Source organism: Anabrus simplex, chromosome 11 (assembly GCF_040414725.1).
Source record: "Anabrus simplex isolate iqAnaSimp1 chromosome 11, ASM4041472v1, whole genome shotgun sequence".
Taxonomy (NCBI): domain Eukaryota; kingdom Metazoa; phylum Arthropoda; class Insecta; order Orthoptera; family Tettigoniidae; genus Anabrus; species Anabrus simplex.
In genome coordinates, this window is record NC_090275.1 from 31,772,338 (window position 1) to 31,794,130 (window position 21,793).

Below are 21,793 nucleotides of genomic sequence, written 5' to 3' on the forward strand. Positions count from 1 at the left end.
TGTGGATGGGACTGTGGAGTTGATGACTCAGTTGTACCCCAATACTGACTGTACAAAATCATCACCACTGGGCTCTGAATGATTGGAAAATGGTCACCTTGTCCAATGAATCCAGATTCCTAGTTCATCTCACTGGTAGCCGAGCATGTGTATGCTGATTTCCATCCGAGGCTATGGTACGCGGTTGCACGGTCAGGTGGAGCCAGACTGGTGGAGGAGGCATGATAATCTGGGCGAGGTTTTCACAGGACATGCTAGGGCCCATTATTCTGGTACATCAATCCCTAACATCTACCCGGTATCTGGACATTATTGGGAACTAAGTCCATCTATGGTGACTGTCACTTCCAACAGGCCAACAGACCATGTCACACTGCTAGGATTGTGAAGGACTGGTTTGAGGAATATGATAGTGAATTTGCTTTAATGCCATGCCCCACAAATAGCCTTGATATGTAAGCCCACTGAACATTTGTGGTTCGAATTGGAAAAGTGGGTTCGTACTACAACACCACTGCCCAGCAGTGTAGGCTAACTGGAGGACCTGCTGTTGCATTTGAGATACAAGATACCTTCTGCTGAATCGATGCCTCACAGAGTGGCCGCAGTTCTGCAGGCAAAAGGTGGTTTTACATCGTATTAGGTATGTGGTCATAATGTAATGGCTCATCGGTGTGCTAAACTGGCTGAATTGGTTCACCAGTAACTCGTCAAAGGTTATCAAATATCATAAGCAGATTGACAAAATTGGAGAAAATGAATTAATGAGACCTTCAAAATGACAGAAAGAAATACAGTCTACCATGCTTCAAGATGATTAACTGTTTAAGTAAATAAAATCTAAAGAAGTCCAAAAATAAAACTGAAAATTATGAATACAAGTCAGGATAAGCCAGAGGTTTGAGGGACTTGTGGATTAATTTGTTTTGGGTTAAATTGAAGTAAAAAAAAACCCTTAATATGTAAGGGCTTTTTGTGTCTATTACTCGAGTGTGCGGCTTCGACTTCGAGTGACTTTCTGTGCTTGTTATTTAATTTCAAGTTGTGCCTATCGTGATCGGCAGAGAATCTCGCGTTCTCATTTTAACACATTTTCTTCTTATGTACAATTATTTCTGAAGAGAGAATTTTGATTAAATTATTAATATCCAACCAAATCTTTGTAAGACTGTGGTAACTACTCGGACTCATCTGGGAAGCAGTAAAATTTAATCCATGGACTTAAATCCAAGTAAGTATTGTAAGTGATCTGGTTCAAGTTAATCTTTAATTTATTTTCTTAGATAAGAGGGCGTTATTATCAATTAAATTTCATTCTTCTAATATTTACCACCGTGAAAACCGCTAGGTTACGATCTGAGTTGCCTCTGTTAAATGGTCCAGTTGGTGTATTTTGGTAAGTATTGGGCTTTCACTTTAATGTTTTTCTTTGATTCTGTCTATCTCATTTCCTTGTTTGCTTGTGCCAGTAAATGCCAGTACAACTGGTACACTACTCACATGTAATGAAATTCACACGTGTATTACAGACCTACTGTGTTTTGCACATTGCGGCGCCATTGACAGGCAATGCAAACCTATGATGTTTTCATCACCTAAGTGTACTGGACTCATTCTATCCTGTGGTGTTCCTCATATAGTGGGTACTAATCATAGGCAAGCCAGAACCATGGGTTCCCTCATCCCATGGTGTCGCTCATATAGTGCTACTAATCACAGGTACTGTAAAAGCCGTCGAGCCCTCGTTTGCTACTAATCACAAACCTATTTGGTACCCAACATAGTGGTATTAAGCGCAAGTAAAAGCGACCCATGGTATTCCCCGCGTGGTGGTACTAATCACAAGTGGTTTAATGGTTCTAATTTGATCATCCCTTGGTCGCCCCTTTTAGTCACCTCTTACGAAAGGCAGAGGATACCGTGGGTGAATTCTTCGCCTGCGTCCCCCACCCACAGGGGTTGTGTGTTTGGTCCGCGAGAGGTATTTTATTTCCCTCAAGTCCGCCGGCAAGCCAGTTAGGAACCCCCTATCCGCCACCTGATAGTATCACCTCTCCCCCTGCTACGCCAGTGTAACAGGTTCGTGGTTCGAAGAGTTTGATCAAAGTTGCTGAACTGAAAGAAGTTTTCACAGGAAACTGACGAAGTTTCCCTGGTAAAACTGAATGTAAAGTTTCGGGATTTTTTAAGTCGCGTACCGGTAGTTAATGTTTGAAGCTGGCCCCGTGGCCTTATTTGCCTGCCTCTCACCCGGAAGGCCTGGGTTCGATTCCCGGCCAGGTCAGGCATTTTTGCCTGAATATGAGGGCTGGTTCGAGGTTCACTCATTCTACGATTACCTTTAATTGAGGAGTTATCGAATGGTGAGATGGCGACCCCGGTTTAGAGAGCAAGGAATAACAGCCGAGAGGATTCATCACACTGACCATGCGCAACCCCGTAATCTGCAGACCTTTGGACGGAGCAGCAGTCGCTTGGTAGGTGGAAGGCCCATTGGGGCAGTAGTTTGGTTTGGTTTGGTTTGGTTTGGTTTAGGAGTGTCTGTAAGATTATAATTATACATATTTCATTTTTGTGACGTTTAGCCATATCGTTGATGGTTCATTCTTTTCCGGATTTTCCGTTTTCCTGTGTTGTACTTTTTTTTCCCCCGGGGTCTCTCCAAAACTGAGAATCGAGGTTCCACTGTATTCAAAATTTCGTTATTCAATCTGAATAGCTTACTGAACTGTACAATATGGCTATTACTGTTCCTCTAGAGGATGTAGTAAATAGGATCAAAAAGGCAAAAGGAACCTTCGCTCAGCTGCGACCAGTGTGGAGATCTTGTGAAATATCATTGAAGACAAAGCTTAGGATCTTTGACTCAAACTTGAAATCCCCCCCCACGGCACTTAACGCCCTTGAAAGGGCCTTGGCCTGCCCAGCGACCGCTGCTCAGCCCGAAGGCCTGCAGATTACGAGGGGTCGTGTGGTCAGGAGCACGACGCATCCTCTCGGCCGTTATTCTGGGCTTTCGAGACCGGGGCCACCATCTCACCATCAGATAGCTCCTTAATTTTAATCACGTAGCCTGAGTGGACCTCGAACCAGCCCTCAGGTCCTGGCCGGGAATCGAACCCGGGGCCTCCGGGCGAGAGGCAGACACGCTACCCCTACACCACGGGCCAGCAAACTTGAAATCAGTTCTCTTTTATGGGTGTGAGACGTGGAATGTGACAGTAGAGATCACAAAAAAGAGTCTAAACTTTCATCAATAAATGTTTCAGGAATATATTGGGAGTACACTGGCCAGAAGTGGCTCCAATTAGCCTACGCAGTGGCCTCCACGGTATGCACTAGCCAGCGTATTGGTAGGTGTGCTAGGTACCAACTGATGAGCCCACCCTAGCACACGAGGGCGAAACGCTAGCAACCAAGAATGAGTTAGCAGGAAAATTTATAATGTCCAATAACGGACCATTTATATTGGTATTATAAATTTACTCATTCAGGACAAATATTTCAGATTCCCTATGGGAATCAACATCTATATCAGAAGTTATCACCAATGAACAGCTCTACCAGCACACCCAGCAATAGAAAGCTGAGGTAGTCATAAAAGAAAGGAAATGGAGATGGATCGGACACACTTTGAGAAGAGGCCCACAATATATTACAAAGCAGGCGCTAGAATGGAACCCTCACGGAGCAAGGCGGACAGGCAGACGAGGACGATGTGGCGCAGGACCACTGAAGCAGAGATTACAGCCATTGGGTACTCCTGGACTAACATCAAGAAGAGGACAATGAACAGGGTAAGATGGAGAGCTCTAACATGTGCGCTATGCTCCACACCAGAGTAAAAGGAATAAAGTCAAATAAGTCATGGTTTAAGAGGCCTCACTTCTAATGGCAGGGTCAATTATAATTCTATGAGTCAAACCTGTTGGAATGGGTATTAATTTTGTTCATGGTCAATGTTAGAAAAAGGATCTGATACAGCAAGATCTCACTACAGTAAGTCATAATCATGGTGTACATGGGACTGAAGTTTTCATGAACTATTGTGAAGCACTGGCCGGTGGGTAATAGGAACATGTACAAACTGTCCTAAATGTTACTGGAATGGTGAACAGCACATCCAGCTATCAGAAAGTCTCAGGTTTAAGCTGAGAGTGTGAAGGATATTCGAAATACTGTGGTTCACAAAATGTCTGATGATCATTCATCAAGCCAGGTTAGGAAGGGTCTCTGTTCTTACCTGTATTGTCTGTAGTCCAGATGCAGATGATACTTGCAGGTTCTGGACAGTCTGGCCAGCCAGCGAAAGTGAACGTGCTAGACTGGGGTTCACCCGAGCTACCCTTGGAACGCCGGCCACGGCAGGTTTCGCAGCAGCCTGACCAGGAAGAGTGGGCGATGGAACAGGTTTTACTATGGTGGCTGCAGCTGGCCGAGCCGGTATGGTGGCAGTAGGTGTCGTGGGCGAGGCTCCAGGTGTCTCCAACTTCACCTGAGTTATCTCCTTGACAGCTGCAGCCTCCCTCTGCTGCTTGGCACGGGCTTGTTTGCGAGTCCCAGATGTCTTCTTTGTTTTTGCCATGCCCTGTTGCTGCTGGTGGATGCGTTCTGAAATTCACAAACATTAAATTACAACAGTGCTATATATTAATTGTTTATAAAGGTCTCAAAAATATCTGCCCAATACAATTGGGTCGACAAGTGTGAAAAGTATTTTCTTGTTGATAATATGGTTGTTCATAATGAAATTGTGAAGGAGACAGGAAAAATATAGAGACAGGGAGCTGAAGGTGATGATGTGGTGCGTGGTGCACTGTGGTGTTGGGAGCAAATGCAGAGGAAGTACAAGGTCAACTGTACAATGTGATTGATTTTAATGGCAATTATGAAATGAAAATAGGCATGGAGAAAAGTACTACATACAATCTTAAGAAATCATCATATCCTATCAACACAAGATGGTAATGACTTGAGAAGAAAAAGATGGGAAAGGTACTACAGTACTACACAAAAATTGGAAGACAAGACTTTGAAACTGTAGAAAGCTTAAAATATTTGGGAAGCAAACTGATGCAGGACTGAACATGGAGATCAGTAAAAGGATACAAAAGGGAAATGCACTTTTACCAAAGGGTGAGGAATCTGATCTGGAAGACGTAAGTACCAACGAACTGTACAGAAGTGACCCCACACTGACATTTGCAGCAGAGACCTGGACACTGGCAAAAAAGACAGGAGAGTAAAACCCAGGCCAGTGAGATGAAATTTTTAAGAAGCAAGATAAGAAAGACAAAAAAAGGTACAGAGTAAGAATTGAGGATATCAGGAAGGAAATCGCAGTAGAAAAACTTTCTGCCAGAATGGAGAGAAATCGACTGAAGTGGTTTGGTCATGTTACGTGGATGGAAGAGCAAAGGATATCAAAGCAGTGATGATGGAGGCTAAGACTGAAGGAAGAAGAACAAGAGGTAGCCCCAGAGTATAACTCTATCAAGAACAGAATAAGAATATGGAACCCTGATTGGAACAAAGTTGAGAAGCAGTAATGGAGGTTGGATAGAAGAACATGGAAAAGTGCGATTAAAATACTGATGTGGCAAGAGCTGGAAAAGGGAGACATGATGATTATCACCATGCTATGGATTCCAATGCAGTGTGACTGTCTCTTGAAGGGGTAATAGAGCAACCCATTTGCCACTTTCAGTAGGCCTACTCATCATCATAGTCATTTTCATTTCCCCTTGTTCAGCCTCTGCCAGGTCAGGGTGTTGATGGTACTTCTCCACAGTCGCCTCTCCTTCCACCATTCCTCTTTAATAACTGTATTCTAGTGTTCCAATATCCGTCTCCATGGCTAAATGGTTAGCGTGCTGGCCTTTGGCCACAGGGGTCCCGGGTTCGATTCCCGACAGGGTCGGGAATTTTAACCATAATTGGTTAATTCCGCTAACACGGGGGCTGGGTGTGTGTGTGTGTGTGTGTGTGTGTGTGGTCTTTATCATCATTTCATCCTCATTACAATGTGCAGGTCGCCTACGGGAGTCCCATCAAAAGACCTGCATCTGGCGAGCTGTACTTGTCCTCGGACACTCCTGGCACTAAAAGCCATACGCCATTTCATTTCAGTGTTCCAATCCAGGCTCCATCTTATTATACTGTTCTTGATAGAGTCGGTACTCTGGGTCTACGTCTTGTTCTCCTTCCTTCAATCTGCTTTGGTATCCTTTGCTCTTTTTTTAATACTGTTCTTGACCAACTCTAAGCTTACTACATCAATGAAAAGTACATCCAATCTTAAGAAAAAGGAGTCCTAGAATCATCATATGCTATCAACTCAGTCATTTAATACTGGCCTGGAAAGAGCTAATAGAGGAATTATTATGAACCCAGGTGGCAGTATTTTAAGGTGAACAAGGGATTATCTGGCATATTCCAATGATATTGTGCTGTTAGCAAGAAACAGACTCAGTGATTGAAAGTTGGAGCAATTACAAGTAGGATCAAGCAGTGAAGGAATGAATGGCATTAACGGCAAGTACAAGAAAATGGAATTTATGAGAGGTCTCAGAATTTGTAGCACAGCCACAACCAATGTGACTGCAAATAATACTATGTATGAAACTGTACCATGTTTAAAATATTTGAGCTCCATGATTAAAAGCAACAATGATATGATGCTAGAGATAAAACAGAGGATTGCTCAGAACATGCCTTTTCAACTCTCTTTCCCTGAACAAAAGTGCTGAGGTCAAAAGAGTACATTTACATAACATCGACATATTTAAATAAAACAACCTAAAAGGTAAGCTTCATTTTCTTCTTGCTTGCTGTTATGATATTTTAATAAAAAATAAATTTGAATCATTCCAACGAGATAAAAATCTGACCTCAACAATGAAAACTGATTTGCAGTAGTCACAAGAAGAGAATGGAATGATGAGAAAGAACAATGGAAAGAGACTTATTTTCACGCATGATTCAAGAATGTATTTACTAAATCAGAAAATATTTAGGTCCCATTAGTACATATCAGTTTATTTATACAGACATCCTGTCTTTAACATTTTCAAGCCCGCCTGGTGGCCATGATCGTTAAGGTGTGAAGTCTGTGGTCTGACAGTGTAGTTAGCTGGCAGGGTAGGAGAGGTTGTGGTACACAATTTCTAATCACTAGATCGCGTGTCAAAAGCCAGGACTCAATTCCAAACCGCTCGGCAGTATTCATATAGAGCGAGGGCATATGATCCTGCTGATAGTGATTCGTCCGACGGATGGGAACATTATGCCTTGGTGCTATTTGACTGGAATAGGCTATGAACCAGCACTGGGTTTCAGCCTCTTCCTTCCTATTATCATAAGTTATATCACGTCGTCCATTTCATATGTCTGTATTGACATAAATAAAATAATTAGAAATGAGAATTCCACCTAATCAATACATATTTATTATGTGTGACTATTTATATACGAGGATTGGGGCAAAAGTCATGGCAACTATTTTTTTCTTGTAGATATGTGAACGGATCACTAACGTATATGTATCGTGTGGAAGTTCTGCAGGCATAGTGTGTATGCAGAACAACAGACGGCTCTGTGATAGCTGGTAGTAGCGCAGCGAGGGCTGTGAAATCAGTCTGTTGGTGAGTGTCGTGTGAGATGGAAGTAACCCGTGTTGAGCAGCGTGCTTACATAAAAATAGCCGTTCTCCAAGGGAGAAATGCGGTAGAATGTCACAGTGAATTAGCGGAAGCCCTTGGGAAAAATGCCCTACCATACTGCACAGTAGCACGGTGGGTAGGAAAGTTTCCGCAAGGACGCGTGTCAACCAGTGATGAGCAACGTTCAGGACGACCTGTCAGTGTGCGGACCGACGTGGCACGTGCCGTCATCGAGCAGCTCCTGGATGAAGACAGATGATGGACGCTACTGGAGTTAGAGAGGGCAAGTGGCATCGAGAAATGCACTGTCCACAGGATATTGCGTAATGAGTTGCAACTGCACAAAATCGCATTGCGGTGGGTACCGCATGCACTGACGGAAGTTCAAAGGTGGGTGCGCTATCAATATGCTTCAACCACCTTGCACGCTGGCAACAGGACAGCGATCAATTCTTGTCACGAATAATCGCCATAGATGAATTTTGGACCAGAGCATACGAACCAGCACTGAAACGTCAGTCCGCGGAGTAGCGACATGCTGGATCACCAAGGAGGCAGAAGGTCCATCAGAATCCTTCCTCAGTCAAATTGATGGTGATCGTCGCGTATGACGTCAGGGGTGTCACTGTTTGCCACTTTGTTCCACATGGCAGAACAGTGATCGCACAGTACTACAGGGACTTCCTGGTGCGACAGGTATGATGTGGCGCCTGGGAGAAACGTCCGGATCTTATGGACAGTGCAATAATCCTGCACGACAATGCAAAACCACATAAAGCAGAGTGTGTAGGGCAGCTACTGCGATGTTGGGGATGGGAAGAAATGGAGCACCCACCGTACTCTCCCGACATTTCGCCCTGTGACTCTGATCTCATTCGAAAGATTAAGGAACTACTACGTGGTAGGCGGTTTGCAACACCAGAGGACATTGCTAATGCTGTGCGCCAACAAGTGACCTGATTCACACATGGTGCGGCAAATGCTGAGGCAAAAGGTATTCAGCGCCTCCCACATCGTTGGCAGCACGTGGTGTCAGTAGCAGGGGACTACTTTGAGGGTCTTTAGGCCCAGGTTTATCATGTCAACTTTATGGGTACTGTGTTGTCATTCTTTTGCACCAGGAAGGCCATATTGCCCTGTATACTACCATAATAAATTAGTGTGTTATGATATTTCAGTGCTATTCATTGTCCACACATGTAGTTAACACTTTGTCCTTTCGTCTGTATATGTCACATTTTCCAACCGGACTGGTATCTTCAAGAAAAAAAATAGTTGCCATGACTTTTGCCCCAAGCCTCATATATCACATTGTGGGACTAGGTCCAATCATATAATGGTCATCCTCAGCCACTTATAGCTAAAAATTGACAAAGCCATAGACTCTGTATAAATACATAAAACAATGACAAAACTCATACATTAAAACTGCGTGATGTGTTCATAAGCTGTTATAAAATATAATGCATCTTAAAAAAGTTAAATTTGATGTCTGGTGACGTTACAACAGGTATAAATTGTTAAAATTAAAATTGCTCCAATAGAGTTGGTTAGCTGTGTTTAATTTGTAAACTTCTATCATTTTCTGGAAATTTGAAAATGTGGTGTGGTTAACTGACATTTGTAGAATCGTAAATTGTATATAAATTTGTGAATTGTGCCAACACGGGCTGCTGAAAATAGCATCTTCGGTAGCACCACCACTGCTGTTTATTAGTTGAGTCTGTGGAAAGTACGTCTACGAGAATTTTAGCATTCACTATAATCATGAATGTCGCATGAGTGTTATCGGTTGAAGCCCACAAATTCAGTATTTCAGATGATCTTATTACCAAATTTGTGGGCTTCAACCGATAGCACTCGTGTGACATTCATGATTACAGTGAATGCTGAAATTCTCAGACGTACTTTCCACAGACTCAACTAATCAAACGGGATGAATTTGATATTCATCAAAATATAATTTTATCCAATGTGTCATTAATTTTAATTTCAAAAATTAATACCTGTTGTGACGACAGCAGACGCAAAATGTTATTTTTTTAAGACACAACGTATTTCATAGAGCATGGTATATTTCAAAGAAAGTAAAGATAAAGATTTATAAGACAATAATCAAGCCTGACAAGCAAGTGTATTATCTCTTCTACTCTTCATCAGTCATGGATGAAATCTACAAGGGTGTACAAGAAAAAATGGAAAGCAAAAAGACAAAAGCCTTACTCTTTGCAGATGACATACTTCGTAGTAATAGAGTATTGGGAGAAGATGAAATGGAAGTACAAGAACATGTTACTGTATGGAAATGGGAGATATGAAAATGAAAATAAGCGTGGAGAAGAGTAAGACAGCAGTGATGATGAGAGGTATAATAGAGAAGGAAAAGGGAAGACAATTAGAAGTTGTGAAAAGCTTCAAATATTTGGGAAGTATACTTGCAGAAGAAAGGGAAAGTAAATGATGAAATTGTAAAGAGAATCCAACAAGCCAATGGGTTTTACTAATGTGTGAGAGGTATAGTGGGGAACTGGAATGTCCATGAGAAATGCAAGAAAAATTCAGTACTCAACGTATTACAAACCATTTTTGACACATGCGGCGGGCACATGGGCAACAACAAAACAAGATGAAAGCACAATCCGAGCAGCTGAGATGAAATTCCTTAGAGGAATAATTGGGAAGGTACGAAGGGATAAAATCAGAAACATAGAAATCAGAGAGAAGAATTGGATTCCCTAAACTGCACGACAAGATAGAGACCAGTGAGCTGAAATACTATGGACACATGATGAGAATGGAAGAGGATAGAGTTCCAAGGCAAGTATTTATGGAGAAAATAATAGGAGGAAGACATCAGGAAAGGCTCAGAAAGAAGTTGACAGATACGGTGAAGGAAAGTATAGAGAAGATAGGAGTAAAAGTAAAAGAAATACTGGAGGAAGGGAGAGAGTGGTGGAGAGATAGACAACTGTGGAGGTCCTTGATTCACAAGACTGGAACAGAAGAAGAAGAAGACGAAGAAGACGATGACGACGAAGAAGAAGAATAAGAAGAAGAAGGAGGAGGAGGTACTTTTCTTAAACATGCAAGATTTACTCTGGTGGAAACCAAGAATTTATACTTATCTTGAAAAAAAAAAGTTCTGGTATTTTAAAAGTGATGAACAACACACAGAAAAGTTATGAGACACAAACTGATATGATAAATGTTTTGTGCATATTTCAAATTTATAGCAAATTTTAAAAACCACAAACTCTAACCATTCCACTCACTTCTCTGTTTTTTCCATGCTTTAAAAGCGATGTGTACAAAACTGTAATTACCGGCTTGTGGAACTTACCAAATTCCTCTTCACTTCGGCCACGGTGCAGATAAATCCATATTTTGCGTTTGGTGTCATATTTCACACAAGGATCTGTCTCATAGTGCAGACGGTCCAGGGCACCACTAACCACAGAGTGCAGATAGCTTTCCTGAGCAATTGGAGCTAAATACTGCGAGTCCTTCAGCAGTTCACAGATATCACTGCGCGTACCTTCACCATTTGGTAGTCTTGCAGTTGCATCCCGCACTGTACAAGACAAATCACAACGTAAAAAACATGAAACATATCTTGCAAAGCCAATAAATATTCCTGCCTACAGTTTATAGAAAATAATTTTGTGTGTATATAGTTACGAGGGTAATCCCAAAAATAAGGTCTCCTATTTTTTAAAAATAAATACAGAACTCTGTTCGTGTGGCTGTTGGTCACAATATTGTGAAGAGTGTTTCTGAGGCACTCAGTCTTGGCTTGGCAGCTGTTGAGAATGGAGCTCCCGTTGGATGTTACCGCCAAGTGCGAAGTGCGCGCAGTTAATTGGGTTTTGAATGCAAACGGTACTGAGCCTTGTGAAATCCATCGCCAACTGACGGAAGTGTATGGCGAGTCGTGCATGGATGTAAAAAATGTTCGTAAGTGGTGTAGAGAGTTTGCAGCCGGTTGGACTGAAATTCACGACGAACGAACAAAGGAGCGGGGGAGACCGTCAATTTCCGTCGAGACAGTCGTGAAGGTTGAGCAAATCATGTGTGAAGATCGGCGGATCACCCTGGATGATCTCTGCATTTTGGTTCCTGAGGTTTACCGAAGCACCGCTCACAACTTCCTGAACGGCACGGCGGCGAGCTGGTATAACATGGGCATACAAAAACTGTCACAGCATCTACAAAAATGCATCGACTGAAATGGTGATTATGAAGAAAAATAGGTAAAGGTTCAAGCTGTAAAATGATGTAAACAATTGTAGAAATAAACACGTCTATGTATTTATAAAAAAAATAGGAGACCTTATTTTTGGGATTACCTTCATACAAAAGAATCATAATTTTTTAATTTATATTTTTTATTTGGGAATATATATTTCATAATTGTTAGGTTCTTCAGTCTGCTGAAACTAATTTTGAATGAATAAATTTAAAAAACTACTTGAAAAGGAAAATGTGTATTAACAGAATAATACCTAAAAAAGAAACAACTTAATTAAAATAGAGATCGGGCCAGGTAGGAAGACATCTGGGAGCGCGTGCGCACTTTGGACTATCTCGCGTAGCGTATCCCCTCCTAACAGAGCTCCTGCTACAAGGACAGCTCAGTGCATAAGTTTACACTCAGCTGCCGCGCTCTGCTTTCTAATTTCCCGTTGAGCAGTAACTGTGGTTAGTGATGGTGTACGTTAGGCCTATCTGTGACAGCATGGAAGACGTTAAAAGTAGCCTGCATCGTAAGATGCTAAAGAGTCAGACTCGTGCAGTAATCTTGAACGTTATAGACTTTATGGAAAGGGAGGCAATGGAAGAAAAGTTCGTGATAGATTGTAAAAAAAGTGCAGGAAAGTAGCAGCAGCTGTTGGAGTGTCAGAAAGTTATTTGGTACGGATTAAGAGCGAAAAACGAAAGAACTAGGAAAACCTATGGATAGTCTGTTTGAAACACCAAACAAAAACAGAATGCGCACAAAGAATATTACTGGATTGGACGACTTTGACGAAGGTGATGTATGTCGTATTGTTAGCAAATTTAATTTAGATGAAAAATGTTTACCTACAGTTTCAAAAATTCGTGCAGAGTTAGGTAAAGACTTAAAGTTCAAAGGATCCATAACTAGCGTCAAGCGAATTCTTCGATCATTAGGATATCATCAGAAAAAAGCTAAGACTAACAAGCGCATCCTAATGGAAAAACATGACATAAAATACAAAAGGTTTGTATATTAAAAAAATGCCCAGTATCGGGCGGAGGATAGTTGTACATTCTGGCGGTGCAATGGGTTCCATCGAGAACTATCTGCTAATCTGGAAGTCTGGCAGCAAAAGTGGCGACTATACCATGATGACATGAATAGTGACTTTTTTTTTTTTTTAAGAGTACCGGTATGAAAGATAACTTCCACCTCGCAGTGTTCTCGTAACTGACTACGCGTCATATCACAACAAGAAAGTAGATCGTGCTCCAACCTCCAGCTCTCGGAAAGTGACGATGATCTGGCTAGTGAATAGGAACATTCCACGCCGTGAGACGATGAACAAACACGAGCTTTATGAGCTTATCAAATTGCACAAGCCGGCACACAAAACCTACGTCCTAGATTAAATCACGGAACAGTACGGACACTCGGTAATTCGACTGCCCCCATATCACCCTGAATTAAACAGTATTAAAATAATGTGGGCAAAAGTGAAGAACTGGGTAGCTTCTCACAACGTCACCTTCACTATTGACGACGTAGAGAAGCTCACTTGACAGAAATTCGTGTCAATATCCGCCGATGACTGGAACATAAGGGATGGGGAACATTTTAAAGACATTTGGAGTCCTTTACAATCCAGCTGGGAGCCGACGACACATCATCCGGTGAGGACGACAGAAATGCTGACGGAGGACTCAGTGGAACTGAAGAGATGTAGTGGACATAACAAAGCAAGAATGCGCTCATTTGTGAATAATTATAGTGTCATTATTTTATTACTTCTAGTGCCATTGAAGTTATCTTCGTATACATACGTTGTTACTCAGCATATGTAGACCCTTTATGGTGTTTCCTTTTATCAATTATATTTTGTTTCTGTACCTGAGAACAATTATATAATCATACATGTCATATCGTTAAGTCACATTTCTTATTTTACAACAAAACATTGGCATTAAGGAGCTAGGGACAAACGATCATATAGTCTAACACTGCTTTCTCGCCTTAAAACAAAAGTACTTATTATTATTATTATTATTATTATTATTATTATTATTATTATTATTATTATTATTTCTTAATCTGCTTACCCTTCAGGATCGGTTTTTTCCTCGGACTCAGCGAGGGATCCCACCTCTACCGCCTCAAGGGTAGTTTCCTGTAGCGTGAGACATTGGGTCGGTGGATACAACTGGGGAGAATGACCAGTACCTCGCCCAGGCGACCTCACCTGCTAATGTGAACAGGGGCCTTGATGGGGGATGGGAAGAGTGGAAGGGATAGACAAGGAAGAGGGAAGGAAGCAGCCGTAGCCTTAAGTTGGGTACCATCCCGACATTTGCCTGGAGGAGAAGCGGGAAACCACGGAAAACCACTTCCAGGATAGCTAAGGTGGGAATCGAACCCACCTCTACTCATTTGACCTCCAGGCTGAGTGGACCCCGTTCCAGCCCTGGTACCACTTTTCAAATTTCGTGGCAGAGCCCGGAATCGAACCCGGGCCTCCGGGGGTGGCAGCTAATCACGCTACCCACTACACCACAGAGGCGGATATTTTTATTATTATTACTAGCAAGATACCCGTGCTTCGCTACGGTATTATACTGAAATGTATAATTGAATGCTTATTGTTTTAGATATATAATCCGCCGAAATTCGCGATCTGACTCGTTTTCTGCGAGAATCCTCCAAAATTCCCGATCTGACTCGTTTTCTATTATTTTACAGCACGTTTCCTCCCATTTTTCAATATTCCTTTCCAACAATCGATTTCGTACTTCCCGGGCTAGGCTCAGGTATTCCTCCTGGTCAGTTGGGTCCGTAAATCTTTGCCATCTTTTCCGTTAATCATTTTTAATATGGATAAAATCCTTCAGGAGATCCGGCGTGGTGTCATATTGGGTGATTTGCCGGCACTGAACCCGCGGCCGGACTGCATTCTTAGTCATTACCCGTCCAGGAGCCGTTGCCAGCGCGGTCCGCACATTTGACGACGGTCCGGAACATTATTATTATTATTATTATTATTATTATGTGTTGCTGGAATGGCTGATGACAGGGAAAACCGGAGTATCCGGAGAAAAACCTATCCCGCCTCCGTTTTGTCCAGCACGAATGTCACATGGAGTGACCGGGATTTGAACCACGGAACCCAGCTTTGAGAGGCCGGAGCGGTGCCGCCTGAGCAACGGAGGATCCTTATAAGTACATTAATAACAGTAAAATCAATTGGTCTCACCTCGTTCTACACCCCACCGCCGTTAAGTTTATTTACCGCCTCACGCCCCCCCCCCAAAAAAAAAATTAAAAGAAGGCTTGTTTCTTTATGTTTAAGGGAGATTCCAAACACCAATGTTCACGTCTATTACCTTCCGTTTTGAGATATAAGTATCCCCATAAAAGTAATTTACTTTTTTCACTTCATTTCACACTACTCCCCCCCCCCCCAAGTGAACTTTCCCGAAAAAAAATACTTGTTTCTTTAATAGTAAAGGATCTTCTAAATACCAATTATCACGACTCTAACTTCTTCAGTTTTTTATTTATGTGTCCTCATGAAAGGAATTCAACTCCTTTACACTCCCGCCCTCCAAGATGGTTTCCCGCCCAAAACGCGTTTTTCTTTGTTTTTAAAGGGGATCCAAATACGAATTTTCACATCTGTAATAACTTTAGTTTTTATTAGATGTATGTATTCTCATACAATTAAGCCAATTAATTTTTCAATTTTTTCACAACCCCCCCCCCCCCCCCGCTTCATTGGATTTTTAGAGAATAGGTGTATTTTTACTTTTAAAGCAGATTGAAAATATCAAATTTCACGTCTGTAATATCTGCATTTTTGAGATATCAGTAGCCTAATTAAAAGAATTCAACACCATTTTCAGTCACTTTTACTCTCACCCTCCACCCAGGTGATATTTCCGAAAACTAAAAATACACGTTTCTTTATGTTTAATAGAGATAAAGAAAATACCATTTTTCACTTCTGTAACATGTTAAGTTTTTTAGATATACTGTAAAAATTCTCATTTCAAAATTTCTCCCCTTTTGAGTTCCCCTTAAGTGGAGTTTCCAAAAACAAATCACCTATGTTTCTTTATATTTACAGGAGATTTCAAACACCCACTTTTTACGTCTGTAACATTTTACGATTCCAAGATATTCTGTAGATATTCACCCCAATTTGTCACTCCTGTTTAACCGCCATTAATTGGATTTTCCAAAAACTAAAGAATACGTATTTCTTTATTTTTAAAGGAGATCCCATATACAAATTTTCAATTCTGTAATATCTTTCGTTTCTGAGATAAATGTATCCTCATTAAAGGCATTCAACCCATTTTCCCCCCTTTTACACCCCTCCTATTGGGATTTATAGGAAACAAAAAAATATGTGTTCCTTTATTTTTAGAGGAGATTCTAACTACCAATTTTTACATCTGTAAATTTTAAAGTTTTAAGATGTAGACACACTCATTTTAAAAAATTCACCCCCCCCCTTTCACCCCCAATATTTGAATTTTCAAAAAACGAAAAAATACGTGTTTCCTTACTTTTAAAGTAGATCCTAAATACCAATTTTCAAGTCTGTAATATCTTCTGGTTCTGAAATATAAGTAGACTCATGAAAAGCATTCGACCCCTTCTTCAACCTTTTCTTCCCTTCTTATTAGGATTTTCCGAAAACAAAATATACGTGTTTCTTTATTTTTAAAGGAGATTCTAAATACCGATTTTCACATCTATAACCTTTAAACGTTTTGAGATATAGATACACTCATTTTAAAATATTACCCCCTTTTCACCCCCTCCCTTAATTGGATTTTCCAGAAACAAAAAATACGTGTTTCTTTATTTTTAAAGGAGATCCCAAACACCGATTTTCAGGTCTGTAATATCTTCAGTTTCTGAGATATAAGTAGCCTCATTAAAGGCATTCAACCCTTTTTCCACCCCTTTTCACTCCTCCTATTGCGATTTTCCGAAAACAAAAAAATACGTGTTTCTTTATATTTAATGAAGATTCTAAATACCAATTTTTACATCTGCAAACTTTAAAAGTTTGGAGATACAGATTCACTCATTTTAAAAATTCACCCCCTTTTCACCCTCCCATTAATTGGATTTTCCAAAAACAAAAAAATACGTGTTTCTTTATTTTTAAAAGAGATCAAAAGTACCAATTTTCAGGTCTGTAATATCTTCAGTTTCTGAGATATAAGTACCGGTATCCTGATTGAAGGCATTCAACCCATTTTTCCCCATTTTCACCCTTTTTCACCCCTCCTATTGGGGTTTTCAGAAAACAAAAAAATACGTGTATCCTTATTTTAAAAGAAGATTCTAAATACCAATTTTTACATCTGTAAACTTTTAAAGTTTTGAGATATAGATACACTCTTTTTAAAATTTCACCCCCCTTTTCACCCCCTTAGCGACGGAATATCAAAAAATCCTCTCTTAGCGAGCACCTACATCTTAATATGAATATATCCCCAAAATTGCATTTCTTTATGTCCAGTAGTTTTGGCTCGGCGATGATGAATCAGTCAGTCAGTCAGTCAGGACAAGTTATTTTATATATATAGATTATTATTATTATTATTATTATTCCCTCTCTTTGCGTTTAGGCCATCTGTGGACCACGGTGCTTGTGTTCTAGCGGTGTTTTTGTCTTCGTCTGCCCCTTTTAGCATACTGGATTGTGTTCTTAGTGGCCTCTTGAGCCTTCCTGTTGGCCCAGCATTCCTTCATTTTCTCGCTGAATTCTTTCCTGCGCTCCTCTGACCAATTCCCGGCTCCTTTGTGGCTAGCTGATGTAAGGGATGTTAGGAAAGGTTTAGTTTTGACCATTAAACGGTATGCATTTCTGTCAGTAATGGCGGCTTGATTAATATTAAGCTCTGCAAGATCTTTGTCCACTTGTTTGGTCCAGGGGAATCCAGTAGCTTTGCCTTTGTTAGCAACCTTGAAGATCTTATGGGATAATCTATTAGGATCCATTCTGTATAGGTGTCCATAGAAAGTTAGACGTTTTCTCCTGATGGCATCTATGAGGTTTTCTTGATGCTGGTAGAGCTCATTGTTGGGTTTGTACCATCGCCTTCCATCTGGTAGGATCCTTGGCCCTATTATTCTTCTCAGGAATTTCCGTTCTTGCACTTCCAGGGCTCTCAGTGGGTTTTTTTTAGTTAGGGATAGGCATTCTGCTGCATAGAGGACTGATGGTCTGACTACTGCATTATAGTGTCTCAGTTTTACATTCTTTGATAAATGCTTTGAGGCATACAGTTTTCTGCAAGCATGGTAGGCCTTGTCTAATTTGATTCTCCTTTGTTCAAGAGCCATCCTTTCACTTAGGTCCTCCGATACCCACTCTCCGAGGTACTTCACATTATTATTATTATTATTATTATTATTATTATTATTATTATTATTAACAATATTATTATTTCCTTTCACCCTCTTTGGGGTATGTTGAATCAATTCTTTCTCTGTGTGTTGTTCTTTTCTTAGTGCCCAGTATTTCTTCATTCTTTCTCATCTTCGTATCTTCTCGTCTTCCGAGATAATAGATGTGGCTTTTAATGTAGATTTGTTTTGGAACGTTATGTTTTCTTTAGTTATTACTTTAGCTGTTCTACCTAATAGTGATTTTTCTGTAATTTTTAATTCTACCAAGTCTTTTTCAGTTTCTTTAAACCAGTTCGGTTCTGTTTTGGGTTACGGAAGAAGTCAAGATTTGTTCGGTTAATCATAGAGTTCATTCCGAGGAGAAGATGACCGTAAAAATTTATCCTCTTTCTTCGCATAGTATCTGAGAGTTTTCAATTTTCTTGTAACTTATTATTATTATTATTATTATTATTATTATTATTATTATCGGGTTATTTTACATGACGTGGCTTAGGTTATGAAGGCTGGTGTTATAGCAAACCATATTCTACACTGCACATTTACAGCGTCGTAAAGTTAATTTTAAATCAAATTATAATTTAAAAATAAGGACTACGCAAATTGATACACGGAAAGGATTTTGACAGCTAATGTAATAAGAGGTTAAATTATGTTCTAACTCCTTCAATCTATCTGTCATCTCTAACACTTCTAAATGCATTCATTTCGGCTAGGTATGTGTGTTATTTTCAGCCGGAAGGGAATTCCACTAACTGAAAATCTGCGGAGTGTTACATGCCAGTTATAACAAATATTTCGGGTCAACTGTACGTCGCCACAACACTGAGCGAGAAGGGGAAGTCAGCGTTCTCGCTCCCACGGCTCTGCTTTCTCACTCGCACACTTCTCCTCACCGGATGTCTTCCTAGCTGGCCCGATCTCTAGAATGACATGTTTTATTTTTGAAAGAACATCATCAGATTCTATCAAATCAAACCTGCAGATATTTAAAAACGTATGAACATTTATGTTTAAAGCCCCCCAAAATGTTTTTAACTTAAGTTCCAAATGTCAAGTTTTTAAGGATTTAAACAGAAATAAACATAAATATTTACACATTTTTGAATATTTTTGAGTGTGATTTGACAGAATCTGATGATGTTCTTTCAAGAACGGAACATGTCATTCTACTTTAATTACATTGTTTCTTTTTCATGAATAATTCCGTTACCGTATGTTTTCTTTTTCAGATAGTTTATAAATCTATTTATTTAAAATCAGTCTCGGCAAACCGAAGAAACTAACAGTTATAAGTTAAATGAGTCGAAACGGAAAAGAAATGGCTTCAGATATTCCAAAAAATAAAAATAAAAATCATCAGTCAAAGTTCTAACAGTGAGGAAGCAAATCTGGGAAACTACATCAACTGGAAATGGTCTGTCTACTGTACATACCATTAGTGAAAAAGGGGACACCTGTTGAACAAATACCACACGCCAGCGAAGTGCTAATGAAAATTATACAGCAAAGACTAGAGCCTTACGTGAAGCATGAAATGTTAAAGGCTCGAGCAGTTTTAAAAACGGCCGAGGAACCAAAATAATTATTTGTGATGTAGTTAGATTCTTCTTAACACATTAATGACGGGCTACGTTAATTAACATTCGTGCACGGGTGACCGGCTACGTAAATTAACGTTTTCTCACATTGCTTCATTCTTGTGCGATTTTCTCTCCTCCGCCGTGTATTAATCGAAATATTTCGTGTTGTTTACAAACTGGAGTCTTTGTTGATCGGAATTTTGATAGATATATTCTTTCCTTGACAATGCTTTCGGCACAGGAAGTGTGGTTTCATAACACTCAGTTCCGCGTGACCGAGTGTATTGTCAGGTGTCAGCATGGCGCGCCGTAGCAAAGACAGCTTGAAAGATGATGAAATATTTGGAAAATTGCATGCTGATAGTTTATCTCATATACCTAGTGATTGCGAAAGTGTAAGTATTAGTGATTGTGAAGATGTGTGTGCGTCAACACCAAAATATACGCGCGGAAGTGAAAGTGCGACATTCAGTTCAGACGAGTCAGTTGACGGCGATAATAATACGAGTGAAGATGCTAGTGATAGTAGTGACAGTGAGGTTGATGGACGTAACCAGAACACCTAATTTGTCCTAATGCATAACCTTTATTCGGGACAAGAAGCCACAATCAGAACCAAGCATGGTGATACAACAGAGTGGTTCCCATTTGGCAAAGATGCAAGGCAAGACTTACCCTCTCCTTATTTGTTCAATTTGTAAGATGGGCACATCAAGAGAGTAGCTGAATTGGACAAGTTTGCCTATGATTTAAGTCGTAGTTTATTAGCTTCATTAGCCCTATTGATAGTCCCAACAATCACAGTTATGAACTTTGACTTCCCACCTAATCAATACTTGATTTATTTCTGATGTATTTACATTACAGTACTGGTTTCGGTCTCTATTAGAGGCCATCTTCAGCTGCTGAAGAACCTTACTTGATGAAACATATACAATAATATTAATTATAGAATAATAGAAATCAAGTTATGACCTGAAAACACCTCCTCCTACTGCCTCATCATCATTATTTCCCTATTCCTTTCACAGATCTTCTTCTTTTTACTAATCCTTCTCTTCACCTCTCAACTGAAGGCGATATCTCTGTATACTGTAGAAATGCATATACCGGTATTTTCTAAACTTTTTCGTAAGTAGTAATTATAGTACTCATTATTCATATATTTTTAATGTACTCTACGTATGATGTGTGTTATATAGATGATATGATTTGTTTTTTTTATGTGTGATTGCTTTCATTAATACTATTACTGTTATTATTGTTAATATTGTTATCATATTATTGTCATCAGTAGTTATTAACATTCTAGGTTAAGACTGGTTAAGTGTAACTTTGCCAGAATAAATAAAACATATTATTATTATTATTATTATTATTATTATTATTATTATTATTATTATTATTATTATTATTATGTAAATACATCAGGCATAAATCAAGTACTGATTAGGTGGGAAATCCAAGATAATTATTTTATTGTGATACGGATTTAAGATTGGTGGTCTGAACATAAATAACCTCAGATATGCAGACGATACCACTTTAATAAAGCTGAAAATACAGATAACTTGGAGAATAGCATACATTAAGTTAAGGAGCAGAGTGAAAGAATGGGACTGTATCTTAACATTAGTAAGACCAAGATACTAACAACAGGATTACCAATGAACATAAAGATCAATAGTGATTTAATCAAAGAGGTGGACAGTTTTTATCCTTTGGGATCAACCATCAATAGCATTGGCTTTGACAGTCCAGAAATTAGTCACATATGAACTCTTGTAAAGCATCATTCAAAAGTCTTGATAAGATCTTCAGACACACTTATGTACCTATGCATACTAAGGTCAGAATATTTAAGGCACTAGTCTTTTCTATAACTACATATGACTGTCAAAGTT

The 21,793-nt window shown here is 39.9% G+C and overlaps 1 protein-coding gene across 1 annotated transcript in view; it reads right to left on the reverse strand.

The window, feature by feature from the left end:
- Positions 1–21,793, reverse strand: part of LOC136883111 (nuclear factor related to kappa-B-binding protein) — a 161,413-nt gene that overhangs the window by 77,007 nt on the left and 62,613 nt on the right. Inside the window, exons 12-13 of the mRNA XM_068229596.1 lie at positions 11,002–11,232; positions 4,244–4,611 (exon numbers count right to left, since the gene is read on the reverse strand). Of these exons, the coding sequence (XP_068085697.1) occupies positions 4,244–4,611; positions 11,002–11,232 (599 nt within the window). The remainder of the gene's footprint in view (positions 1–4,243; positions 4,612–11,001; positions 11,233–21,793) is intronic.